Source organism: Macaca nemestrina, chromosome 15, assembly GCF_043159975.1.
Source record: "Macaca nemestrina isolate mMacNem1 chromosome 15, mMacNem.hap1, whole genome shotgun sequence".
NCBI classification, from domain to species: Eukaryota; Metazoa; Chordata; class Mammalia; order Primates; family Cercopithecidae; genus Macaca; species Macaca nemestrina.
Window position 1 is genome coordinate 1,248,435 of NC_092139.1, and position 26,515 is coordinate 1,274,949.

The 26,515-nt window shown below is 61.4% G+C and overlaps 1 protein-coding gene and 2 long non-coding RNA genes across 4 annotated transcripts in view; 2 read left to right on the forward strand and 1 right to left on the reverse strand.

The window, feature by feature from the left end:
• Window positions 1-4,560: 4,560 nt before the first annotated feature.
• LOC105470489 (uncharacterized) lies at window positions 4,561-11,671 on the forward strand. Of its 2 annotated transcripts, XR_980526.3 has the most exons (5): window positions 4,561-7,399; window positions 7,529-7,757; window positions 8,079-8,288; window positions 9,983-10,347; window positions 10,747-11,671. It is a non-coding gene; the product is annotated as an uncharacterized lncRNA (long non-coding RNA). The 2 variants fall into 2 exon arrangements; XR_011613152.1 differs by lacking the exons at window positions 9,983-10,347; window positions 10,747-11,671 and having other exon boundaries at window positions 8,079-9,781.
• Window positions 11,672-13,625: 1,954 nt separating this feature from the next.
• The window catches only part of LOC105470490 (potassium voltage-gated channel subfamily Q member 2), a 65,923-nt gene continuing 53,033 nt past the window's right edge, over window positions 13,626-26,515 (forward strand). Inside the window, 1 exon segment of the mRNA XM_011722551.3 lies at window positions 13,626-14,113. Coding sequence (XP_011720853.2) covers window positions 13,818-14,113 — 296 coding nt within the window. The 5' untranslated portion in view covers window positions 13,626-13,817.
• Window positions 23,071-24,589, reverse strand: LOC105470492 (uncharacterized). The gene is made up of 3 exons (XR_980528.3): window positions 24,468-24,589; window positions 23,560-23,700; window positions 23,071-23,207 (listed from the first exon to the last, which is right to left on the reverse strand). It is a non-coding gene; the product is annotated as an uncharacterized lncRNA (long non-coding RNA).

Consider the following 26,515-nt stretch of genomic DNA (forward strand, 5'->3'; position numbering starts at 1 on the left):
GGGAGGATTTGAACCCATGAACATCAGATCCACGAGGCCTCTAAGGAGGAGATACAGGACCCAGTCACATCGGGACTTTGGATATATACCAATAATTGTTTAGTGTAAAATATTTGGGGCATATTTACACAGAAATGGTACTCCTTATTTATCTGAAATTCTGATCTGACTGGGTGTCCTGTGTTTTACCTGGTGGCCCTGCCCAAGGACACAGGTGTTCCTGATGGACCCCAGCCCATCCTGGGCCTCTGTGGGGCCACCGCTGATGGGAGGGGCCGAGGGGGACCCTGCAGGGCCTGTCTGGAAGGAAGTTGTCCTTTCACACGTGACCTGGCTAGAACTGGGGCCAAATGGGAGAAATTTGCCAGCCTGAGATGGGACAAAAGTGGAAAAGAGCCCCCAGCTGCAGTTGCAGAAAGCCCCCTTGGGTGGTCCCTGAGGTGCTCAGGGGTCCCCTCACCCCCATGTCCCAGTTGCAGTTGCAAACTCTGGATGACTCTGGCAGCCTTGGTCACCCAGGCACTGCTGGTGGGGGGCAAGCCCAGCCTGCCTGCCATGGTCTGTGCTGGGGCCACAGTGCCCCCCTCCAGGTGCGTGTGTTTCTGGGGTGGAGAGGAGCACAGGGAGGACAGAGAGATGGGAGCACTCCCTGTTCCCACTGGGGTCCTCAACAGATGAGAGTCCTGGCCGTGGTAGCCTGGAGGGTGGGTCTCCAGGGAGGGTCTCTGACCTCGGCTCCCCTTCTGGGGTAATGAAGGCAGGCCCAAGTCCTTGGGTCTGATGCCTGGCAGGGCTCCGGGCCTTGCTGCGCCCCGCGTGCTCGGGTGGGGGGCTGTGGGGTGGGGACCGGCAGTGGCTGGAGGAGGCCAGAATCTGGGACTGGGCTCCTGGTGTCCATCGTGGGTGGAGGCAGCACACACGGTGCCAGGATTGCCCTGCTGGATGCTGGGCAGGGGATACCCTGTGTCCAACCCACTGTCAGCTCTGGGGGGTGGAGCAGGGGCTTGGCCAAAGTCCGCCCTGGGGGCCCCAGCCCTCAGTCTCCGGGGAGTTCTGGTGCCACCTACAACAAGGGTAGGAGGAGCTTCGAGAGACCAACGGAAGCAAGCTGTCCTCGCTCATCAGGAAGGGGGGTTGGGGGCACGTCAGGCAGAGCTCTGCCTCCAGGCCAGTAATGCTCAAAGCTTTTGTCTTAGGACCCTTGCGTGGTGTTAAAAGTCAGGGAGGTTACATCTGCTGCTGTTTAGTGTGCTGGAAACTAAACGTGAGAATATTTAAGACATGAGAAAGCAGGGGAGTGTCACACCTCTTATGGCCTCTGAAAACTCCACTGTCCAAGCGAAGACGGGAGTGAGAAGCCTTGGCATTACTGTGAAAACAGGTTTTGACCTTGGGGCTTTCTGGAAGGTTCTTGGGAGCCCCAGGGGGCCTGGACCGTGTTTTGTGAACTGAGACTTTAGGCGGCAGAGCAGTGGGGAAGGCGAGGGTTGGGGTCCCAGCTCTGGTAATGGAGCCAGAGATGCCACAGTGCCCCTTCTCCATCGGTGAAAGGGGGTTATATTGCACCTGCCCTGAGGGTCGGGGCAGGATTAAAGGAAGCCACGGCCTCACAGGGCGTCTGCGGCTGCCTCTCCAGCCCCCTGAACAGGGGCTGCACTGGAGGTGTGAGCTCTGGCTGCTCCCTTGGGCCCAGTGGAGGGTGGGATTTTCCCCATAGCAGGTGGATGCAGGGGCGTGGGGAGGGGCAGAGCTCACCGGGGTTGGGGTCAGGGCAGAACGCTCTGTGGGTGTCGGCTTGGGGAGCCTGAGGGCAGCTGGAGGGCGGTGGCAGGGTGAGGGCAGCGGACCACAGCCAGACAGTGCCCTGGAGCTCTGCAAGGTGGGACTGTGCAGCCCGAGGGCCTCAGTGGGGTGTTGATGGATGCTTGCAGCTGGCTGGACACCTGGGCTGCTGTCTGGCTGAAGAGGGCCCCAAGGCCCAGAGAGTGGCTCCGACTGGCGGCCACTGGGACTCAGGGTCAGTCCCGGGGCTGCTGAGGCCCCAGAGCAGGTCCTGAAGTCAGGGAGGGCATGGGTGGGGGAAGGAGCTCCACCCTGCTTCGGTTGGTGAATACTTTTTTTTTTTTTTTTTTTGAGACAGAGTCTTGCTCTGTCGCCCAGGCTGGAGCGCAGTGGCCAGATCTCGGCTCACTGCAAGCTCCGCCTTCCCGGGTTTACGCCATTCTCCTGCCTCAGCCTCCCGAGTAGCTGGGACTACAGGCGCCCGCCACCTCGCCCGGCTAGTTTTTTTTTTTTTTGTATTTTTTAGTAGAGACGGGGTTTCACTGTGTTAGCCAGGATGGTCTCGATCTCCTGACCTCGTGATCCGCCCGTCTCGGCCTCCCAAAGTGCTGGGATTACAGGCTTGAGCCACCGCGCCCGGCCTTTTTTTTTTTTTTTGAGACGGAGTCTCATTCTGTCGCCCAGGCTGGAGTGTGGTGGCGCGATCTCGGCTCACTGCAAGTTCCACCTCCCGGGTTCATGCCATTCTCCTGCCTCAGCCTCCCGAGTAGCTGGGACTACAGGCGCCCGCCACCTCACTCGGCTAGTGTTTTTGTATTTTTTAGTAGAGACAGGGTTTCACCGTGTTAGCCAGGATGGTCTCGATCTCCTGACCTTGTGATCCACCCGCCTCGGCCTCCCAAAGTGCTGGGATTACAGGTGGGAGCCACCACGCCCGGCCTTTTTTTTTTTTTTTGAGATAGAGTCTCGCGGTCTCCCAGGCTGGAGTGCAGTGGTGTGATCTCCGCTCACTGCAAGCTCCGCCTCCCGGGTTCCCGCCATTCTCCTGCCTCAGCCTCCCGAGTAGCTGGGACTACAGGCGCCCGCCACCACGCCCGGCTAATTTTTTGCATTTTTAGTAGAGACAGGGTTTCACCGTGTTAGCCAGGATGGTCTCGATCTCCTGACCTCGTGATCCGCCCGCCTCGGCCTCCCAAAGTGCTGGGATTACAGGCGTGAGCCACCGCGCCCGGCCGGGTTGGTGAATATTTTAAAACAGGATCCACCAAGACACCCTATTGGCTGCTTCGGTCTGCACTTCGGACATCACTGAAAAGTTCCTGAGGCCTCAGGAAGGCTGCGGGGCCCCGCTGAGTGGCCAAATGCCATCCGTCCCCTGCCCTTGTCTCTGCCGGGCTCCCGGTGCCCTCTTGTAACCCAGGCAGTAAGGACCTTCCCACCCCACTCCAGGTTCCTAGGGTGGCTGGAAGGGCCTGGGTGCCCCTGGCAGTCCTGGGTTTGAGCAGCGGCTTCTGGGCTCCCTGCCAAGGGGCTGGGCTTTGTGGCAGCCGGTCGGGCCTCCACGATGGGACGCTGGGGATTTCCCACGTGCTGTGACTGTCCTTGTGGGTGACTTATTGTGTCCCGGAGTGGGACTGCAGGCATGGGGTTACATCCATACCCTGGTGCATGTATGTGACCTGAGTGAACTGTGCATACCTGTGAGTGACTGTGTGGGGTGCAGGGGAGAACTTGGCGGGGGGTCCTGGAGCCCCTGGAAACAGGGTGTATGTGCTCGTGTGTCTGTTCATTTGTGCCTGCGTGTCTGTGTGTCGGGCGTCTGGCTGTGCCTGTGCTGCTGGCTGGCTGCCTGGAGTCAGGGCTGAGTCTCTGGGGGGTGCCCACCGGGTGGCTGGACCCAGAAAGCACTGGGCAATGGTCCCTGTCCCGAAGCCAGGGAGGGAGAAGCCGGCTGGGGGACGGGCTGGACTGGCAGGTGCATGGGCCTTGAGGCAGCTCCTGACTCTGTTGAGGGGAGGGAGGGAAGCCCCGTCCCCGTGAGAGGGTCAACCAGGAATGTCAGGGGTCTTTGGAGGAGCTGTGGGGTCTGGCTTATTTCCTGGCTTCATGCTGCTCTGGCATTTTGCTTTGGGGGTCGGCTGGGGGAGGTGTGGACGATGCTGAGGAGGATGTGTGAGGCTGAGAACAGCTCCAGGATGGAGAGCAGATGCGGGCGGGGTCAGCGGCCCCAAACCAGGGCCCTGGCTGGGTCTGTGGGGACCCCGAGGCAGGGGCGGGAGGCACCAACACCCAGAGGAGGGGGGAGAGGGTGGGGGCCCTGGATGGTGTGGGGTGGGAGCAGGAAGGAAGCCCTTGCCCCTGGACCCCCTGCCCAAACGTGGGTCCTGGTTTGCAGGCCTCCTGCTGCAGGACAGCAGTTCCTAAGAGCCTGTGGGCCTCCTGCAGGGACAGGACTGGAGCTGTGGGTGTGGCAGGAGGCAGAGCTCCCAGGCAGGACCAGCCTGAAGGGGTTGGAGGGACAGGAACCAGCACCCCCTGCCCTGCCCATCTCCCTGAACATGTCGGGGGAAGGAGCCCCAGGCTCTGCCACACAGCCTGTCATGGGGAGGGGCTGGCAGCTCTGCCCCAGGCTCTGGCAATGAGGACCCTGCCAGCCACTGTCTGAAGCCAGGTCAGGCCAAGCCAGCTGCCAGCTGTGAGGTTCCAGGGCTCAGCTGCCTGCGGGGAGGGGCGGTGCTGAACTGGGGAGTTGGAGGGAATGGTGGGGGGCAGGGGAAGGAGAAATCCCCCGAGTCCCACAGTGGGAGGTTGTAAGATCTCCCTCTGCATGTCTTAGTCTCTGTAAACCTTTTACCCTCCAGGCTGTGGGGAGCAACCTTCAGCTGTAAAGGGGTCCCTGGGCCTCCCCGAGGCTGTGGCTGCCTCCAGAGTGGGGGTTTCTGGCACTTTAGGGGCCTCAATTGACCGCCTCCCACTGCCCTTTCTTTACACTGCATTACCCGACACCCAGGCCTTCACCTTGGGTGTGAGGCGGGTGGCACACAGCGGGGCACGGTGCCCACGGGGCAGCCGGGAGCTGACTCAGCATCTTTACCTTCCCGCTCACGTGACGCCTCCTCCTGCCGCCGCTTGAGACGCTTTACAAACCTTGCACCATTCCTCCATCAGCGCAATCCTTATCGACGGTCAGCACCCCCACTTCACAGGTGAAGAGGTGGAGGTGCGGGGAGATCTGGCAACTGCCGGGAGTCACACAAACTAAGCTCGCAGTGAGTGAGACACAGCAGTGGCTCCAGTGTCCTGCGATGATGTAAAAGCAGCATTTTCCCATCAGGCTGGGAACCACCAATGCAGAACGCCCAGGGCTCCTTTGCTGAACTCCACGGCTGCCCCAACCCGACCTCACTCCTTGGGTGCTCCCCCACCCAGTGCCCGGACTCCTGGCTCCTTTCTCATGAAGATTCTCAGCCCTTGGCTTGTGTATTCAGGAACTCTTGGGAGGAAGTCCATTTATTTATGCTGTTTCATGCTAAAGTGTGAATGACTAACATACCAGAACTATTTGCTCTTTTTTTTTTTTTTTTTTTTTGAGATGGAGTCTCGCTCTTGTCACCAGGCTGGAGTGCAATGGTGCAATCTCAGTTCACTGCAACCTCCACTCCCAAGGTTCAAGCCATCCTCCTGCCTTGGCCTCCCGAGTAGCTGGGATAATAGGTGCCCACCATCATGCCTGGCTAATTTTTGTATTTTTAGTAGAGATGGGGTTTCACCATTTTGGCCGGGCTGGTCTCCAACTCCGGACCTCAGATGATCCGCCCACCCCGACCTCCCAAAGTGCTGGGATTACAGGCGTGAGCTGCTGCACTCGGCCTATTTGCATTTTAAGAAAGGACATTGTTAACTTACACCATGTTTTCTTTTTCTTTTTTCTTTTTTGAGACGGAGTCTCGCACTGTTGCATGGGCTGCAGTACAGCGGCGCGATCTTGGCTCACTGCAACCTCTGCCTCCTGGGTTCAAGTGATTCTTCTGCCTCAGCCTCCTGAGTAGCTGGGGTTACAGGCACCCACCACCACGCCCAGCTAATTTTTTGTATTTTTAGTAGAGATGGGGTTTCATCATGTTGGCCAGGCTGGTCTCGAACTCCTGACCTTGTGATTCGCCCACCTCAGCCTCCCAAAGTGCTGGGATTATAGGTGTGAGCCACCGCGACTGGCCTTACACCATGTTTTCTTAATGTCAGCACAACTGGCATTTGGGCTGGATGATGCTGTGCTTTGTGGGGGCTGCCCTGTGCCCTGCAGGGTGCTTGGTGCCCCCCCTCCCCCAGCCTCCACCCACTGGATACCAGTAGCATCTGCCCCTCCACTGTAACGACCAAAACTGTCTCCAGATGCACTAGATGCTCCCTTGGGAACAAAAGCCCTGGGTGAGAACAATTGACCTAAATGGATTTCATCTCTGTAGGTGGGATGCCAGGAAGTGTGATTAAGCAAAAGCCTGGTCTCCAGGATGGGGCCAGCTCGTCCGAGCTGCAGGGATGGACACATCATGCTCTCTTCAACTCAACCAGTGGGAGGATCTGAGAGACCAGGGAAGAGGGGCGTGTCGGAGCCAGAAGTGGACTTACCTGGGCACCTTCCTGCACGAGACCAGGGAAGAGGGGCGTGTCCGAGCCGGGAACTGCACTCACCTGGGCACCTTCCTGCACGAGACTAGGGAAGAGGGGCGTGTCCGAGCCGGGAACTGCACTCACCCGGGCACCTTCCTGCCCTCCTCCTGACGCCCTCAGAATGAGGCTCTCCCTGTCCCCATCCCCACCCTCCCGTGAGGTGGGGGCCGATCCTCTCCACTTGTCTGAGGAGCATGAGGTTCTATCTCACTTGGGCAACTACAACAAAGTACCTACGGCTCGGGGGCTTAAACAACAGAAATTTATTTCTCACAGTTCTGGAAGCCAGAGGTCAAGATCCAGGTGCGGGCAGACTCGGTTCCTGTGAGCGCCGGCTTCCTGGCTTGCTGACGACGCCTTCCTATGTCCCCACGTGGCACGAAGCAGAGAACAGGACCCAGCGCTCATGTCTCTTCCCCTGAGGGTGCTGGTCCTGTTCCGAGGGCTCCACCCACCTGACCCAGCCGCCCCCAAAGGCCCCCTCTCCTAACACCATCGCACTGGAGGGCGGGTTTCAGCATGTGGATTCTGGGGGCACATCCAGCCCACGCAGCCCTGAGTGGTTGCCTGGCCTGCTGAAAGCCACTCAGCTCGGGCAGGCCCACGGTGGCTGCCTGCAGGCCATGCCCTGCAGCCCACACCAGCGCCACCCTCTACAGGGGCTGAGGCAGAGCCTGCTGGGTGCTGAGGGTGGTGCCCTCGTGTTTGATGGTGAGGTGGGGCAGCAGGCCGCCTGCAGAGCCTCAGGACTGGCCAGACTCCAGCTTTGTGCAGCCCCTGCTGTGCTGCTTGGAGAACCCAGCCTTTCTGAACCATCCACCTGGTGTGGCGTTAGGTGACTTTGTTCCGGATGCGGCGTGGGGAGGGCTGTGACAGCCCATGGGCCTTGCCAAGGCTGGGCGGCCCTGCCCAAAGCCTACTGGACAACTGGCCAAGCAAGGCCCTGGTAAGCCTGGGCCGTCGGTGGGCGGGCAGTCAGGGCACAGATGCCAGCAGCCTGCGTGGGCAGGACGTCTGGCCGCTCCGCCGGCCCTGAGCTCCAGCTACCCATGTCCTCTTGGGGTCTCTCCGGCAGCCCTGAACCACACAAGCCCCAGGCCAGTGACTGAGGCCACATCTGGCTGGAGGCTCCAGCGACGTCCAGACCCAGGTCAAAGTGGCCATCTGTCATCTGACAGGTTGACACGCACCTTCCTTGGGCCGAGTGTCTGTGCCCGCCCCCCTGCCCCGCACTCAGTGTGCAGTAGGCCAGCGGTCCCAGGCAAAGCAGTTTCCTGTCGGGATGAGGATCAGCTCCAGAGAAGGTGAGGAGGGGTCCCCGTGTCAGGGCCTCCCTGAGAAGACGCAGTGTCTGCCATCCTGGTGGGCAGAGGGGACAGCACACGCAAGTGCTCAGGGAAGTGGGGGTGGCCGTGTGCCCAGGCAGGGAGGATGGGGGCAGAGGAGCCGGTGGTCCTGGAGCATGTGGCAGGGCCAGGTCTCAGGAGCGAGGAGGCCTCGAGGAGGAAAGTGTGTGGGTAGTGTCGAGGTGCCAGGGAGTCTGGGTGTGTAGATCCACGGTGGGGCCTGGGTCTCTCCCACGAGTGAGCGCGGGGCCTGCGTTCCTCACGATGGATCTGCCACAGCACGGGGACGACTGTCACAGCTTCTCCATGTGGCTGAAGGTGCAGGAGGGGGCACGTGGGAGGCCACTTGTGACACCTGTGGACCGGAGATGACAACATACGGGGTTTGGGGATGTCGATGATGAGGTCCCGGAGCTACAGGTCGATTTCTGCCCTTTCCGGATGCCTCCAGAGCCACCGTCGCTCCCCAGCCTGTTCCTGCCATCACAGGTGACCACGGGCTCCTCAATTGACGGTATTATTGGTGGCCGGGAAGTACAAGCAACTCCCTCATGCAATTAGCTGGCTTGCCAGGGGCTAGGGAAGCTTGTTGAGAGCCCTGGTCCTTTAGAAAAAAGTATAAATTAAATTTTTATTGACTTTAGTGTAAGATGTTAAAAAAAGTCAATACTTTCATATCTAAATCTTTTCCTCACTCCCCTGCTCCCCTGCAAGCTGGATAAATACAGCCCTTCCTCCTAATAATGGAAAATTCCTTTGGAGGGGCTGGGCCTCTGTCTGGGGAGGCACTTCCTGTCACCCAAATTACAGGATTAAAGCCGCAGCGGGTCTGGCCCAGGTGAGATGACTGAGAATCTGTCTCTCCTCATTTCCTCATTTTCCCAAATTAAATCTTGTTTCTTGGCCGGCAGAGCTTTCCTCCAGGCCTCTGTGGGGTCGTCTGTTTTTCTGAAGGCGCAGAGACGGGGAAGCAGCTCCCTCCGTTTCCACCGGGAGGCACAGGGTGGTGGCCTGGGAGGCCCTGCTTTAAGCCAGGGGGCCGTTGTCACTGGTGCCGAGGCCCTCCGAATGCAGGTGAAGCTGAGCACCCTGGCACAGATCCCACCTAGGACGGCACAGCGTCAAAAAGGCATAAAATCTGGGCTGTTCTAGCAGGAGCCACAACCTGCCAGGGCCACCAGCACCATGTAGCCGTCCTGCACAAACTCACTGTGGCAGCCCCCGCCTCCCGGACCCCGCTTCTGACGGCCCCACACAGGAGGCAGCCAGAGGAAGCCCATATGCCTCTCAACTCACTGCCTGTGCTTGGTTTCCGGGGGTTTTTGTTCGTTTTTTTGTTTTTAAGATAGTCTCGCACTGTTGCCCAGGATGGAGTGCAGTGATGCAATCTTGACTCGCTGCAACCTCCACCTCCCGGGTTTGAGTGATTCTCCTACCTCAGCCTCCCAGGTAGCTGGGATTACAGGCATGCGCCACCATGCATGGCTAATTTTGAATTTTTAGTAGAGACGGGGTTTCTCCATGTTGGTCAGGCTGGTCCCTAACTCTCAACCTCAGGTGATCCACCCACCTCGGCCTCCCAAAGTTCTGGGATTACAGGCGTGAGCCACTGTACCTGGCCTGTTTTGGTTTTTTTTTTTTTTTTTTTTTGAGACGGAGTCTTGCTCTTGTTTCCCAGGCTGGAGTGCAGTGACATGATTTCAACTCACTTCAGCCTCCGCCTCCCAGGTTCGAGTGATTCCTCTGCCTCAGCCTTCGAGTAGCTGGGATTACAAGTGTCTGCCACCATACCTGACTAATTTTTGTGTTTTTAGTAGAGACAGGGTTTCACCATGTAGGCCAGGCTGGTCTTGAACTCCTGACCTCCGGTGATCGACCCACCTCAGACTCCCAAAGTGCTGGGATTACAGGCGTGAGCCACCGCGCCCAGCCCTCATTTTTGTTTTTAATTAATTAACCCCTCCCCTCCCATCCGTCCCCTCCCCTCCTTTCTTTCCTTTTTTTTTTCAGGGTCTTGCTCTGTTGCCCAGGCTGGAGTGCAGTGGTGTAGTGAGAGCTCAGTGTAGCCTCCAACTCCTGGGCTCGAGTGAGCCTCCTGCCTCAGCCTCCTGAGTAGCTGAGACAACAGGTACACACCAGCAAGCCCAGCTAAGTTTCATTTATTTATTTATTTTTTGAGACAGGGTCTCTCTTACCGAAGCTGGAGTGCAGTGGTGCCATCATGCCATCACTGCAGCCGGGACCTCCTGGATTAAAGCGGTTCTCCCACCTCAGCCTCCTGGGCAGCTAGGATCACAGGCAGGCCACCCAGCCCAGATGATTTTCGCAGTTTTGTAGAGACAGGGTTTCTGTGTTGCCCAGGCTGGTCTCAAACTCTTGGACTCAAGCAGTCTGCCCACCTCAGCCTCCCAAAGCTCTGGACTTACAGGCATAAGTTGCCTGGCCTGGCCTCGGTTTTTCACTTTTGGTCCCACCATTCCAGTGCCGAGCCTGTGAGACTGGAGTCATGATCCAGCAGGACTGCACCTGCACCTGAGGGGGAGCAGAGGTGGGCTCTGGAGGGCTGCTCTGTGACCTGTACTGTATAGGCAAGGTTACCCTATGGGTTCTCCCTGGCAGTGACCCAGACGTGCTTGTTTGTCCTCTAACAACCATCGACTCTGGGCCCCTCTCTGCGCCAGGCTTCAGGGAGGACAGTGGGAGAAGCCCCAGGGGACCCGGGCAGCAGGCGGCCGCAGTCCCTGTGGTTCGCTTTCTGCCGGCGTGGGGGAGACCAAAAGAGGACTCTGGGGACAGATGAACTGGCCTCGATCGGCAGGAGCAGCCAGTCCTGGCAGTGCAGCCTTCATGTTCTCTGGTCGTTTGGTGCAGCCCAGTGACGTGGGAGGCTGGGGAGGCCTCGAGGTTACCTCCCTGGAGGAGATCAGAGAATGGGCTGGGCTTGCAGGTTCCGGCGAGAGGACGGTGCTGGAGGTGCTGAAGGGACAGCGCCTGTGTGGAATCCGCTGCCACCCTGGCCGCCTGGGTGAGGACCGACTGTCTCCCCCGCTGGAGCTGGGCGCCACGTACGTCTGAATTCTGCTCATCCCCTCTGGAGTCCTGTCGATGCAGTCTTGGCAAAGATTGCTTGAGCCTGAATGCTTTTCCCATCTATTTTTAAATAAATGGAATTCCTCATGCTTGGATGAAATTTACCCCAACTGGGCATTTTCACGACCCGCTTTGCCTGGGCGCAGAGGAGGGGACAGGGGGTAGGCATGCGGGTAACCAGATTGCTGACAATGTAGCCTGTGGGTGTGCAAGACACAAAATTAAAAACATAAATGATTAATGAGCTAGCTCTTTGAAAGGACATCCTAAACAAAGGAGGAAGCAAAGATTTTCAAGCCTTGATGCAGGATTTGCTTTCCAGAACCTTCCAAGGTGTGGCAAAGCTGCTGAAGCCAATGCCATTTGTAGATGGGAGAACCACGAGCTGCAGGGTGCAAAGCTCCACCTGCATCCAGAGCTGGCCCCTCCAGCCTGGCATCCCCACAGGGGCCACACTCTCAGCCACCCCCAGGAGGCTGTGAAGCCAGCTGATGGCTCCCCAAGACTTCAGGAGGGTGTTCCCCTTTTTTTCCTGAAAAATAAGATGAACAGGTTTGTCTCTCCCAATGTCCTGGAACACCAGAGCACCTTAATCCTTGCTCCCATCTCAGCTCTGGTGCATCTGCTACAACGGGAACTGGGGATCACTTTTCCTTCATCCTCTATGGATCAGCCCTAACCTTGGGTCCCACGTGGCTCTGACATCAAACCTGAGACGACTGCTTCCCCAGGAGGGGCTGCGCACAGCCCGGGCACTGCCGAGGGACACCGGATAGTCTGAGGCTTCCCCCAACAGGATGAGGGGCCCCAGCCCTGCCGGGTTTACATTTTGAGCTACGGCTGCTCCCTCGGGTCTTCTGGTGAGTGGGAAAGACCAGCGGCGCCAGCCAGCGTGTGAGGGGAGATGCCGCGGTGCCCTCTTCCTTCTGCGCACTGACGTCCTCTCCCTCCCTGAACACACCGGGCTGGTGCCTCCTCCCTTAACAACGGAGAGAAACCGCAGCCGCCTGGGGCAAGCCCACTTCATGCTGGTTATCACAGCCCATGTGTGGGCACAGAGGCAGGGAGGCGGGGGTCCGGAGCGTGCCCCCGAATGTGCACTAGCTTGTGTAAGTTGCCGTCTATCCCCAACATCCTGGATAATGTACAGGGTAGCATTCTGCCTGCACCGACCCTTCTGTTTACAGCCGAAACACAAAACAACAAACACAGGCCCCGTGGCCACTAGCTCTGGAAACCAAAGGGCAAACACAACCCACGGGCTGACCCTGCGCCAGGGCTAGGGCTGTTTTATGAGCAGGTCCCCTGTGAGGACAGCACCAGCGATTCAGCAGAGGCCGCCTCTAGGTAGAATCCATGGTGCCAGGCAAACGCGCGAATAGGCTGGATGTAGTCAGAGATGCACTCAAAGATCACACCCCTCCTGGGTGTGCAGAGGAGGGCCCGGTGGCGGGGCACCTCGGGGGGTGGGCAGCACTGAGCCTCAGGGGTCCCTTGGTCTCCCAGTAGCAGCTCCAGAGGGACCCCTCCCAGGACGCATGGCCCCCAGCAGTGGGGAGGCCACCTCTGCCCACCTGCCCCCAAGGAAACACTGTCCCATTTGTGTCCAGGAGGCACAGATCTGCCTCCTTTGTCCTGAGGGGTGGCACTGGGCTTCCCGCTGGCCTCTCTGCTGCCCTGGGGCCACCCTCCAATCGCTGCCCCTGCCACAGGCCCCTTCTGGAGTCTGCAGAGTGAAGTCTAGGCCCCGTGGGGGGTTCAAGGCCCTCTAGGAGTGACTCTCCCATCCCAACTCAGATGGCCCTTTCTCCTCTTCTTGCCTGCGGGCCACTGGGGCCACCCCCTTTCCCCTGGGCTGTTTTCCTTGCAGGGCACCTCCAGCCTCCACAGACCCTCCCTGCACACACCCTGGGGTCTAGGGGGTCCTACTGCCTGGCAACCCTGACACCAAGAGCATGAGGTCACCATGGGCCGAGCCCCAACAGAGTCTTGGGGAGGGCCCGTACCCCCACCCCTTCCCGGAGGTGTCCACTTCCAGGGCCCAGCTGAGAGGACTCCAGTCCTGCTCAGGTGGCTCTGCACTGCTCTGGGACCCCAGGGAGCGACGGGGCCACCAGGCAGGTCCGCTTGGTTAGTACCGCCTGACTCAAAGGTGACTGCAGGGTCAGTGTGCACATGGTCCGGGGGAACGGGCAGGCTCAGCCCAGAGGTCTGGTCCTGCGGGCCTTGGCCCCTTCCGCCTCCGCCTCCCCTCGCCTCCCGCTCCCCTCCTGTCTCCCCTCTTACCCTCCCCTCCCCTTTTCCCCAGCCCTCCCCCTCCTCTCCCCCACCCTCTCTTCCCCTCCCCTCCCCCTCCCCTCCCCTCCCCTCCTGTCTCCCCTCTCCCCCCTCACCTCCCCCTCCCCTTCCCTCTCCCCGCTTCGCTCCCCTCTCCCCGTCTCTTCTCCTCCTCCCCCTCTCCTCTCCCTCCCCTCCTGTCTCCCCTCCTGTCTCCCTCTCCCCTTCCCCTATCCCTCCCCTCCCCTCTCCTCCCCTTCCCTCTCCTCCCCTCTCCTCCCCTCCCCTCCCCCCCTCTCCCCTCCCCTCTCCTCCCCTTCCCTCTCCTCCCCTCTCCTCCCCTTCCCTCCCCTCTCCCTCCTCCCCTCTCCTCTCCTACCCTCCCCTCCTCCGACTGGCGTCGCGGGGGTTAACGCCGGGCGGGGCGAGGCGGCGGGCGGAGCCGGCGCGGCCGCGGGCCAGGCGCGGAGGTGCGCGCGGAGCGAGGTGGCCGCAGCGTCTCCGCGCGCGGCCCAAGCCCGTCAGGAGCGCGGAACCGCCGCCTCGGCCATGCGGCTCCCGGCCCGGGGGCCTGGGCTGGGGCCCGCGCCGCCCCCCGCGCACCGCCCCCGCTGAGCCTGCGCCCGACCCGGGGCGCCTCCGCCCGGCACCATGGTGCAGAAGTCGCGCAGCGGCGGCGTGTACCCCGGCCCGAGCGGGGAGAAGAAGCTGAAGGTGGGCTTCGTGGGGCTGGACCCCGGCGCGCCCGACTCCACCCGGGACGGGGCGCTGCTGATCGCCGGCTCCGAGGCCCCCAAGCGCGGCAGCATCCTCAGCAAACCTCGCGCGGGCGGCGCGGGCGCCGGGAAGCCCCCCAAGCGCAACGCCTTCTACCGCAAGCTGCAGAATTTCCTCTACAACGTGCTGGAGCGGCCGCGCGGCTGGGCGTTCATCTACCACGCCTACGTGTGAGTGGCCGGCGGCGCCCCCGTGGCGACCCCCGTGGCGACCCCCGTGGCGACCCCCGTGGCGACCCCGGCCGGGCTGGCTGCGGCGGGTTTGGCTCCCCGCGCCTGGGTCTGGGTCCGGGGCCGAGACCGGAGAGCGATTGTGCAGCGCGCGGGCAGGAAGGATTCCGGGATCGGGGCCGGGGCCGGGTGGGGGCTCCGGGCCCGCAGGACGGAGACGCGCGGCCGCCCCAGCCCCCTCCTCAGCCTGGCAGGCCCCTCCCCGCGGCCGCTGCGCCGAACAAAGGGCCGGCCGGGGAGGGAGGGCGCAGCGCTGGGTCTGGACTCTCCGGGACTCTCGGGGACCAAGCGGGGGCGGCGGGGGAGGGTTTGGCCTGTCCTTCGCCATCCTCCCGAGCCGCTCTCCCTCAGCCTGGGGCGAGCTTTCGGGTTCCTGAGATGCGGGAGGGGCCCTCCCGTGACCCCCACCCCAGCCGGGCGGAGCGCAGCTGTCTGTCCTGCCGCCTCGGCGCCGACGCCCCTCCCTGGACCCGCGAACCCCCCTCGGCTCCGGCGCTCAGCGCGGCGCTGACCCCTCTCTGCCGCCGCCGGCCGCCCCCGTGCACATCCCGGGCTCAGGACCCCTCCTTGGCAGAGCGAGGCCCGGGGAAGGGGCTGCGGCAGACCCGGGACCCCCAGCCCTGGGCCTGGAAGGGGCTGTCCCCTCTCCCCGGGCGAGGCTCAGGGCACGGCTGCCTCCTGGGGCAGGGCTGGCGGGGGCGGCCGAAGCCTGCGTCCGTGTGCACCTGGGTGTTCGCGTGTGGAATGTGCACGGCCCGCTGCGCGTGCGGCCTGTGCGGCGGGTGTGCACAGCCTCCCCGCGCCAGGGCGCTTGCTCTCCCATCCCAGCCGAACAAGGGACCCGCCGAGCTCCGGGACCGGCCATTTTGTGTGAGAGGCATTTTGGGATGGGACTGAGGGGCAGACTCGCCACAAGCTGGCCGGGCGCCCACCTGGGCCGAGAGGGGTGTGTGCCCCAGCGTGTGTGTGGCCTTGAGTGTGCCCTCAGCAGACCCTCCGTGGGCTGTGATATGGGAGGGTTCTGGGGTAGGGAGAAGATCTCAGAGGGAAATGCCAGGCCGCTTGCAGGGAGGGTGTCTCCGTGGAGGGCCCCTGGGCACCCAGCCTGGGACCCCCCAAGCAGAGGCTTCTCCGACCTCCTGGGTCCTGGAGGTCCTGCCGCCCCCAGGAGGTGAGTCTGGCCTTTCCAGTCCAGGGTCCATGCCCGAATCCTCGGATGAGCCTCTATGTCTCAGGAACGGCCTCTCCTTATGGCCCCCACCTGGCTGGGAACCAAAGGGGCTCTTGGAGGGCCGGTACTGGTCAGCCAGGTCTCAGCCCAAGGTGACTCCTGGGACGAGGACAGGACAGAACCCACCCCACAGCCCTCCTGCCCCGACGGCCTCAGTGGCCGGAGCCCCACTCTGCGTTTGACCCACGGTGCTGCCCGGGGTTTGTTCTGCTTTGAGCCCATGATCCAAGGGCCCAGCCTGGCTATTCCTGAGGTTTCCCATTGGGTCCACAGCTCTCCGCTGGCCGCCCCCTGCCTGGGCCTGTGTGGGTCAGCGCCTCCGTTCCTCCTTCCTGTCTCTGCCTCCTGAGAGTGGCAGTCCAGAACTGGGGTGAAGCATGGGGAGCGCTTGCACATGTGGGGTCTGCGCCGTCTCCTCCTGACGACCCTGAGTCTACAGAGCAGCAGCTTGTGGGGGCTTCAGGCGAGCCCCTCAACGTCCGAACAGCCCCGCCCTCCAGCCTGCACTAGGCCTCTCCTCAGCTCCTTTGCTGTGGGCAGGGGTGGCTTGGCCTCAGGGAGGCAGCCCCTTTGGCAGGGGGATTTTTTCTGAGGGTCAGGGCTGGAGAGCAGGGTCTCTGATCCTGCCCCGGGTTGGACACTGGGGGCTGGTCTCAGAACCTCTGCAAACCTCAGTTTTCTGTGGGTAACATCAGCACAGCTGCTTCTCACTCAAGGGCTTTGTGAGCCCCGCTGCTGGGGGGCATCCCACTCTACCAGGCCGGCCCAGTGCCCTCTGTGAAAGGGGTGCAACTCACCACCCAGCCCCCAGGTGTGGAGTTCTCTGCTGTCCCCATGGCCCAGCCCATCCTTGGGGTACAGCCTCCACCCCGGCTTGGGAGGCCCGATGGCCCCGTGTCCCCTGCCTGGCCCGGCATGGACTGGCCGGGTTGTGCATTAGGCATCATTTGGTCTGTTTGTTCATCAGCTAAACGGAGATGGAGCTGAGTTGGGCCTGGGGCAGCCGGGAGTAGGGGGAAGGCCAGGGCTCCCTGTGCTGCCGCACCCAGCTGTGGCTGGACACAGGTCCCCGGGCCCACCTCCCTTTTGCCTGTTGCCCCCAGCGTCTGGCTTCAGAGAGGTCAAGTTGTGAGAACCTCTCTGGGCATCCCCGCTGGACCCGGGGTGGCCGCTGTCTGGGATAGAGAGGGCTGCTGCCCTATGGCCCCAGGGCTTGGTAGGCATCAGGCCAGGCCCCCGCTGCCCCGGCCCTGGGGAGGCGGAGACGTCAGCACCGAGTTAGAGAGGGGCTTTCTCCACCGTTGCTCCTCTGTGTGGAGCTGCGGCCTCCGCTCCCGCGCTGCCTGGTGCGTTCCCAGAGGTTCCGGAGACAGGGCCTCCCTGAGTCAGACCTGCTCTCTGCCTGGTGGGGGCGGCGTGCCGGCCCACCTCTCCCAGACCCTCCCAAAGGGAGTGTGAGCTGTAGAAATGGCCCAAACTCAGCAGATGATGTGCCTGGGGCTGCCGTAGGGGACTCTGGGCCAGAGCACCATAGGGGTGCCCTTTGGAGCCTGAATCCCCAGCTCCAGCCTCTCTCCTGCTGCCCATCTGTGCACAGGATGGAGCCAGGCACTCTGCTCCATGGACTTGGATCTCCTCGTCCAGGATCCCCACGTGGGTCACTGGGCGTGTCCACTGTTCTCACTGGGTGTGGGCCTCAGTTACAGCCTACTAGAGGGTCACTCAGCCCCGTCCCTGTGGATGGGGAAACTGAGGCAGAGGAAGGTTGAGTGAGCTCCAGAGTCATCCTGCTTAACTGAAAGGAGGGGTCCCAGCCTGAGATGAGAGCTGAGGGTGCAGATTGCTTGAGCTTGCCGGCAGCCCAGCCACGTTGAATGGCCAGGGTGAAGCTGTGTTTAAAATAGGCCAGATGGGAACGCTGGCACCAGGGAGGGCCTGTCCGTGGGGCTCACTGTGCCATCTTGGCTTTTGGGCCAGGCCTCAGATGGGGTCCAGGGTTGCAGGGGCCTATGGCCCTGGGCTGCTTGACCAGGTGCTGTCTCCCATCTCACTGCAGAGAGGGGCCTGGGGCTGGAGGGCCTATGTTCAAGTCCCCTTGTGCCGGGGCCCAGGCGTGTCCCCTCACAGTCCTGGATAACTCGGATGGTGCTGAGCACAGGCTGCCCGGGCCCCTCTCCCACCCCCGCATTCAGCTCAGAGGCTGGTGTGAGCCCTCGAAGGGCTGGCTGGGGTGAGCAGGCGCCCGGCACCTTCTTCTTGGTCAGGCTGCTTTGAGGGGTGAGTGCAGGCCTGGGCTTTACCCAACACAGAGCGGGGCCCTGGCAGGACCAGGGTCCGGTCTTTGCTGACGGAGCATTGTGTGCCAAGAAAGAGACTTGAGCGTTTGAACGGCCACATTCTGCTTCTTCCAACAGCCTCCTGGGTAGGAAATCTTATGGAAATTTCCCAAAAGGTGAAAAAGCCTTGGAGAGTTGTGGTTTCCGGGGAAACCTGGACTTCTCTGGTTCCTGGGCCCCTCGGGAGGTCTTGGGCCTCCTCGCAGGATTCTGTCCCTCACCAAATAATTTAAAGTGAGATTACTCGAGTGGTAAGATGTTGTACACGACGCTGCCTCGTTACACAGTGGAGGTGGAGTCAGTCTCTGCACATTCTGTGTCTGCGAGAGGATGGGAGCTAACGGGTAAGCAGGAACGCTCCTCCTGATCCTTCCACAGTTAGAGCAGAGGAAATCCGTTTTATTAGAAATCGCTGCCAGCCAATCTCTGCAGAGACGCGGTCGCTCCAGAGGCGCCGGTGCCCTGGATGTGGGCACTGCTGGGCGCTAAGGATTCTCGACCCCCAGGATGCTGACCACGTGGGAGTCCTGTCTCCAGTTTGGAAAACGCTTAAATCCTGGAGTGTTCAGAGCTGTGGTCACTTCTCAGGGCACAGGCTGAGTCCAGTGGTGGAGAGTGGCTTAACACAGTGGTTTTCCCAGTTTGTTTTAGCTGATAAACGAATGAGTCTGTGGATCTCCGCCAGTCCCTGTGCTCCTGACACGTCCGTGCCCCCGTGTGCACACTCAGCAAGTCCGTCCTGTAGCTGCTCGCAAGAGCACGGGGCCAGCCTCTGCCTGTAGGAGTGACATTCCGTAGCCTCCATAGCCGCACCGGGGCTGGGCCAGCCTCGGCCCCATAGGAATGACGTTCCGAAGTCACAGAAGAGCCAGGCTGGCCCAAGCGCTGTAGGAGTGACATTCGCAGCGGTAGAGGAGCTGGGCTGGCCTCCGCCTGAAGCTGCTTCCAGTGTGGGGAGATGAATCTGCTATGCAGAGTGAGTTCCCTTCTAGGAAAATGGGCAGGTCTGGAGGACCAAGGGGGACCTGTGGGGGCCTTGAATCTGGCGAGAAGGGATATGGGATGGCCGAGCTGCCTTGCCTAGAGGCTGGGGAGGGGCAGCCTGTGCCCTGGGACCTCCGAGTGTCCACTTGAGGTTGGACGGGAGGCTGGGGCCAGCGGCCAGGCCGTGTCCTGTTAAAGGCTCAGGCGAGAGCAGTGTGCCCGTTTTGGGAGGATGGGGGGGCAAGGATGGTGGGGTGATGCCCACGATGTCCCTCGGGAGAGACGTTGGCCTTGTGTCCAACATCTCATTATCGCAGACAGAGCGTTACCTCGCCGGAGGTCACCTTAACTGTTTTCCAGTGTGCATGCCGGGCAGCTCTGAGACGGGAAACTGCTGGTGTGTGTGCTGTCCACTGTGCAGCCCCGCTCCCCTCTGGGCCTCCGCCCATGTGAGACGTGCTCCTGTGCAGCTGTGACCTGTGAAGACGGTTCCGAAGGCCCTGCATGACCTGTGGGGTGTGAGACTCGGGGAGGGCAGGACTGGGGCTCTGGCTGGGTCCTGTGCTGAGACTGGCCAGCGTTGGGATCCTAGACCCAAGTTTCCTTGTCTGCGTGGTGGGGATAACCATTCTGCGTCTGTCGTGGTTGCCGCCGGGATTCGACGCGTGAGTCACTCCCCACGACGCCTGATGCCTGCGACGTTCACCGAGCTCGTGGCCGTCATCGCCGTGACCGTGAGGTGCCTTCAGCGGAACGGAAGGCCTCACCCCAGACGAAGCGCGGAGGCCAGGAGCGGGGACGGCATCGCTCTGCCATCCACCCCTCCAGCCGATTCTCAGCCCCACTGGTCAGCGGCTGGGCCGTGACAGAGAGGCCTGCGCTGCTGTTGAGGGCGAGGTTGTGGGTTGGAGCGCGAGGCCCAGGCTCGAGCGTCAGAAGCTTGCCTGTTTGTCGTGTGGGGCTGGCCGGCTGTTTCCCCGGAACGAAGGCTGCCTGCCCTGTGTGTGCCGGGTGTTTGGGGGTTTGTCTTCCTGTTTGTGGCTTCCGGCATGTTCCCAGCATCCTGAGGGTTGAGGCTTGGAGGACAGGAATGATCTTTGGCTTGAAAAACCACTGTGGGTAGGTTTTTCCAGTGAACCCCGGAAGCCGTGAAAGAGCTGCAGTGCAAGCGTCAAGTGTCCACGCAGACCGCACCAGAGAACCCGCCGGGATGCCTCAGCGCCGACACGGGCCCGGCAATGCCGCCGCCTTTAGCACGGAGCGGCGAGCCGAAACAGCTGTGTCCGGAACGGGGATGCCCTGTGCAGGGCTGGAGTTCAGCTCTGCCTTCCGACAACCGTTGGCTGACAGCTCTGGGAGTCTCAAAACGGCGCCTTTGTTGAGGGGAGGCCCTGGACATGCTCAGAGGAGGAAGCGCGTCCTGCATAGGGTGGGCAGCACCTCTTCGACCTGGCTAACAGGTCCAAGGTCGAAGGAGGAGGGGTCTGCAGATCTGAGCTTATCCCTGAGGAACTCTCTGGAAATGGCTCCCGCTGGCCCCTGCGTGCGACCCCTACGCTCACCGGCCTGTTTGCCGAGCTTTCTCTGTTGATTTCGGAGTGGGTTCTGGTTCCTGCCTCCCTGGTGGGCTCTGAGTGGCAGGGCCCTGCCGACCGCTGGCCTCCGCAGCAGGTGATAGAGCGGCGGGCCCTGCAGGATGAGGCTCTGTCCTTGATGGCTATGGGTGAGGGCGGCGTGCTGGAGGCGGCCAGCGCAAGGCGGGTGGGCCCCGAGAAGCCTGTCTGTTTCCCTGCAGCCTGAGAAAGCCGTACCCACAGAGCTGGAGGAGGGAGTGACTCAGGACGCTGCTTAGCAAATGGGTTGGTCTGGAGTTTGGGAAATGGAGGGTTAGACTTTTTGTTGTCTGAAGCTGGGATGGGTCGTGCTTTTAATTCATCCAGGAGGACATGGGGCTGAAGAGCTCTCTGGCTCTCCTGACGGGAGTGCTCTGAGGTCTGGCAGGCCACAGAGCTGCTGGACGGCCTCAGCCCCAAACCCATGCCTGTTGCTTCCCGGGGGCCAGGCCAGAGGTTTCCCAGTGAGAGCTTCGGGGTCGACATTCCCAGGAGAGGGAGGCACTTCTGAAGTGGAGTGCCCTTGGTGAGCTTGTGTGGCTTTTCTTTCTCTGTAGCCCGCTCGGAGTTGTCCCATTGAGTGTTCTGGGGTTGTGAGCATCTGGAGCCGTGGAGAGGATGGGACTGGGGGCGCGTGGGGGAGACACCCCTGCGAAGGGCGGGAGAGCCCCCTCAGTCCCACTGGGGAGAGTCTGCTCGGGGCTGTGGGTGATTGGCTGGCAAGTGTGAATGCTGATCCATGTGCCACTTGTTTCTAAGTCAGGAGGGCTCCTGCGCCCACACACCGAGTGGCTGGATTCTGGGAGCCTTTTCCTGCGGAGAGGGGAGCTGGTGTGTGGGGTGCAGGGCCAGGGCCCTGTTCCAGCGTCGGGGAGCCAGAGTACAGGTGCTTCTTCCTGTTAGCAGTGGGCCTGTGCTATGCTCCCCGTGGGGTTCGGTGGCCCCGGTGGGGGCTTCAGTCTTGAAAGGGGCTCATAGCTCTGGGGTGCAGGCTGCCGTGCGTGGGGGTGTTGCATGTGGGTCCCCAGGATGATGTGTGGTGGAGGATGGGGCGATGTGAGCTCTCCACAGAGCTTCCTGTCCCTTCCGTCATGTAAACCACAGACCCTGTGCCAGGTGAGGGGCTGGGGTGGGTGAGGCTAAGGTACCTGCCCGAGGCCTCGGGGCACCTGCAGGAGATGTCAGCTCGGTGGAGAGGCTGGCGTCGGAGAAGGCTCCTCCCTGGCCACCAGCTGCCCAGAGCTCCCAGCCCAGTGCCAGCTGCTTGTGCTGGCCCCAGACAGGGGCTGCTGGGTGGCCTCTCGAAGAGGAAGTGGCAGTTTTCAGACAGTGGCCGCCTTGCTTTGAGGATGAGGATGTTTTCCAGACGTGCTCGGGAACTGTCCTCAGGCTCTGCTGCCTGCCCAGCTTGAATACAATTAAGTCTTTAATTTTTTTGGATTCCTGGGAGTGGCTTTGTGGACGCTCAGGAGAGCAGTGGCGGCTGCAGGGAGTCCGGCCGGAGTCGGCTGGACCTCGGAGTCTCCCGTCTCTGAATCATCTCAGTGGGGGCGGATGGGCAGCTCCGGGGGGTGTGGCGGGGCTGGGCTCCAGGCTGCCCGGCCTGCAAGGAGCCTCCTTCTGGATTCTTCCTCCGTATCTGTGGCGTGGAGGCGGCTGCTGCCTCTGCCTGCCCCCGTCTCGTCCTCCAGGTCTTCTCAGTTCTGTTCCTCCCCACGGAGCACTTACCCTTGACCTCAGCTGAAAACCTGAGACCTTTCGAGCTTCTGCTTTTCTGTTTAGTCTTGGAAAACACGTGGGAAGCTTGAGTGGGAGCAAAGGGCCAGTTTCTCCCTGACTCCCTGTCCTGGGAGGAGGTGGGGAGAAGCCTCGGGCAGGGGTGAGAGGCTGGGATGCCTGCCCCGAGGGCTGTGGGCGGGAGGCCGTGGGCGCCTGGTTAATGTGTCTCTGCCCCCGTGTGTGGTGTAGGGCTCTACACTGGGACTTAGGGTGCAGAGGGCACGTGTGTGGGACTTTAAAGTTTGTCTGTCGTGGAGGCTGAGCCCCAGGGAAGCAGCAGCAACACTCGGCCAACTGGGCTTCCTTCTCCTGGAGGAGGGCAGTCAGGGAAGCAGGGATATTGGGTAGCGTCACCCCAGGACAGAGCAGGAGGCAGACTGGAGTCCCCTTTATAGACCAGATAGGGCCAGGCAGGGCCTGATGTCTGTATTCTGTTATTTTAAGAGTAGGGGTCTCGCTCTGTGGCCCAGGCTGAGTGCAGTGGTGTGATTGTAGCTCACTGCAGCCCGGAGCTCCTGGCTTGAGCGACCCTCTTGCCTTGACCTCCTGAGTAGCTGGGAGATGACCCCCTTCTTACCCGTTCTTCCAGAATAGGTCAAATTCACATGACACACACACACACTCAGAAGAGACACCCACGGAAACCCTGGAATATATGAAATGACGTCCGAATGATTTGCCCTCTCTGTGCTGCCCTGTCTCCTCACTGGGTCAGCCATGGCCCCTCTCCTGGACCTGTTCTCTGCATGCGGGCCGCGGTATGGCACGTGTGTGTCTGTGTGTGTTCACTCATTTCTTTTCACACGTGTGGAGTCACTCCGTGTCCTGTCTTGTGCGTGTGGCCCCCTCTCCCTGCTTGTCCCCCTCTAGGTCCGTCGGGTGCTCACGACTTCTCTGACCAGTTCGCACTGATGGACCTTGAAGCAGGTGCAAGGACTTTGCCGCTGCAAACGGTGCCGCGTGGGGCTCCGTGCACATCTTCACACAAGGTGCAGGTCTGCAGGATGAATTCCTAGAAGCTGCCTGGTGGCTGTAAAAATGTTCTCATCCCAGAGGACCAGATATGCAGAGAAGTTTAACGCTCACTTTTCCTGTCATTGAAAAGTTACATTTTTGTGGAAACCCGTCCAGGCTGGAGACAGAAGGTGTGTGCAGGGAAAGGAGGCTCTGGGGCCCCACTCCTGGCTGCCTGCTGCTCAGGTAGTTGATGTGGGGGGGCAGATGCCCTGTTCCCTGGGGTAGGTGCTGCCTCCTCCGTACTGACTGGGATAGGTGCTGCCTCCTCCCTGCTACCTGGGGTAGGTGCCCCCTCCTCTGTGTTCCCTGGGGTAGGTGCCGGCTCTTCCCTACTGCCTGGGGTAGGCGCCACCCCCTCCCTGCTCCCTGGGGTAGGTGCCGCCTCCTCCCTGCTTCCCCGGGTAGGTGATACCTCTGCCCTCCTACCTGGCTAGGCGCTGGGGCCACTCTTGGGGATGGTGGAGGAGGCCGGCCCCCGGGTGCTGGCCGTGGTCCTGACCAGGAGCTGCAGTTGTGTCTCCTCGTGGGCCAGAGGGTCCCTTTGTGTGACTCATTCTTGGTTGGCATCTGCCCAGGCCATACAGTCAGGGGCTTGGCTCGCCTCTGAGCAGCTTTGGGAAAGGGGCTGGTGTTTGGGAGGTGCCTGCCCAAGGAATGATCGGGGGTGGCTGCTGGGGCAAGGTACACGGCCAGCTTCTCCGCTTTACAATTAACACTGAGCCAGCTTATCCGAGACCATCCCTTCCCATGGGTGCCGTTTAATTAGCCAAGAGCTGAGTTAAGATCACGTGAAGAAAGTAGGGGGGCCTTGGCCTGAGCGGCGGGTGGACAGGGCTGCGTCTGTCAGGGCAAGGGGGTCTGGCGGCCCCTGCCGCCCTTGTTTCTTTTCTTTTTTTTTTTTTTTTTGAGACGGAGTCTCACTCTGTCCCCCAGGCTGGAGTGCAGTGGTGCGATCTCGGCTCACTGCAAGCTCTGCCTCCCAGGTTGACGCCATTCTCCTGCCTCAGCCTCCTGAGTAGCTGGGACTCCAGGCGCCCACCACCACGACCAGTTAATTTTTTGTACTTTTAGTAGAGACGGGGTTTCACTGGGTTAGCCAGGATGGTCTCGATCTCCTGACCTCGTGATCCGCCCACCTCGGCCTCCCAAAGTGCTGAGATTACAGGCGTGAGCCACTGCGCCCAGCCACCCTCGTTTCTTAAAGAAACGTTTGATCGTGGCTTATTTTCTTCTGATTACAAAATAAGCACATTCACCGCAGGAGATTGGGAAAGTGTGGAAAACAGGGAAGGACATTTGCTTTTTCTGATTTCTTTCCAGCTGTCTGTGCCCACCTGTGCGTTTCTGAACAGGATAGGATTCAGGCGTCCCCGTCCCTCTGCAGTGTTAGCGGCATACTGTCTGCACTTCTCAGGGCAAGATGAGTCTCACATGCCAGGTGGTCAGCCTGTCTCTGACCTGGGGCCACTGCAGTGCCTGTCCAGCTGCCTGTGGTCACGGGTAACAACAGAGTCCCCGTGTTGTGCGGTGTCCCTGCATGGATGTTGACACCACAGCTGTCCTGGGGACGTGTCCACTTGAGGCTTGGGGAATCCACATGTGTCCCATCCAAGGCCGTCCTGCAGGCCCCGGGTCTGCCTGAATGTGATTAGGTGATGAGGCCACCCTGGCCAGGAAGGCTGGTGAGAGGAGAGGGAGGACCCAGGCTAGCCCAGGAGGGGCTTGTGTTAGAACGAGGTTCCTTCTGTGGGGTGAGCCCTCTGTCACCAGAGGTGTGCAAGTGGAGGACAAGAGAGAGCACTCACTAGGAAGTTTGTAGGAGGCCAGGGGCTGGAGCTGTAGGCTGTGAACCAGCTGAGGGCATTGGCCTGCTTCGGAGGGGGTTAGGCGTAGCTGTCTCGGGGGCCTGCCTGGATGTGGGGTGACCCTCTGTGCAGGTTCTGGGCTGGGCACTTGGGGCCACTGTGAGCAGAGGATGTGGGGGTGCTGCCTCTGGGAGGGCGAGCAGACCCCACCCTGGGGGGACAGTGCTTGGTTGGGCTTAGGGCCCTGGAGAGAATACACCAGAGAGAGTTGGGGCTGCCCAGGGAAGGGAGGGTCAGGCAGCCTGTCAGAGAAAGTGACCTGAGATTGAAGCCTGGGGGATGAGGGGGTGGCCCGGGGACCTCAGAGAAAGTGACCTGAGATTGAAGCCTGGGGGATGAGGGGCGGCCCGGGGACCTCAGAGAAAGTGACCTGAGATTGAAGCCTGGGGGATGAGGGGCGGCCCGGGGACCTGTGGGGAGGAGAGGATTCCAGGCAGTAGGAAGCGCACGTGCAAAGGCCCTGAGGCAGGGAGGGCGCTTGCTGAGGGCAGGACGGGAGCAGGGTGGATGGGTTGCATGGGGTCCACCATGAGGGACGGCAGAGGCCTCGAGGGCCAGGCCAGGGCGGGGTCTGTCCTCAGGGCTTGGGGCTCGCCTATGCCAGCCGCCATTCCCACCCAGCTTCTCTGCCTGCTTCTGGGATCGAAGTGGCTGGTACAGGGACGCTTCTCTGCGGGCTCCATGGGTTGGAATGGGGCAGTGCAGAGTGGGCGGCCGGGGCATGCTGGGAGGCAGAGCACAGTCCGGGGACCCCAGGCCAGGGGCTGCAAGCCCAGGGAGGTCGGGGGACGGGCGTTGCAGGGTCCAGGAGGGAGGGCCAGGACCTCTGCGTGGGGCTGGGCTGGGCACTTTGGCCAGCCTCTTGGTGCACCTCCCGGGTCTCTGTCCAGCATCTGTGGTCTGGGTGGGACAGGTGACTAATGGAGAACAAATGAGCCCTGTGGAGCTTCTGTCTCCAGGGACTGTGAGCAGGTGCTGCTAAGTCACGAGGCAGTGCCCGGGGAGCTGATTTCACTGCGTGCTGAGCCAGCGGGTTTCCTGCCAGGGCCTGGGAGTCTGCCCACAGCTGCAGCTCCGAGAGCCCCTGGGGTGCACGGTGGACGCCCCCTCTTTCTGGGCCGGGGCGAAGGCCCTGGAAGGACCTGTGGTTGCTGCAGCAGTGCTGGGGGCTGGGGGTGGTGCTCTTTGGGGGGCTGGGGGTCCCTGTAAGCCTTGGGCGTCTGCTGCGGGAGGTGGGCAGGACCCCGCCTCCAGCTCCTCCGCTCCCGTTCCCGAGGGAGCCACAGCTGGCTGAGGGAAGTGGCTATCCTGGGGCCATGGTGAGTGGGGGCATCGAGAGCCCCCCTGAGAGTGCCTCCTGCCTGGGGTGTTGGAAGGAGGGCTGTAGGTGCCAGGTGGGCACAGGCAGGCCCAGGCCGTTTGGAGGCCGTGAGCACCAGGCCAGCAGCTGGGCCTTCTGAGGGCCTGAGACTTCCTGACCTGTGGCCTGTCAGGGTCCAGTTGAGCACTCAGTGTTT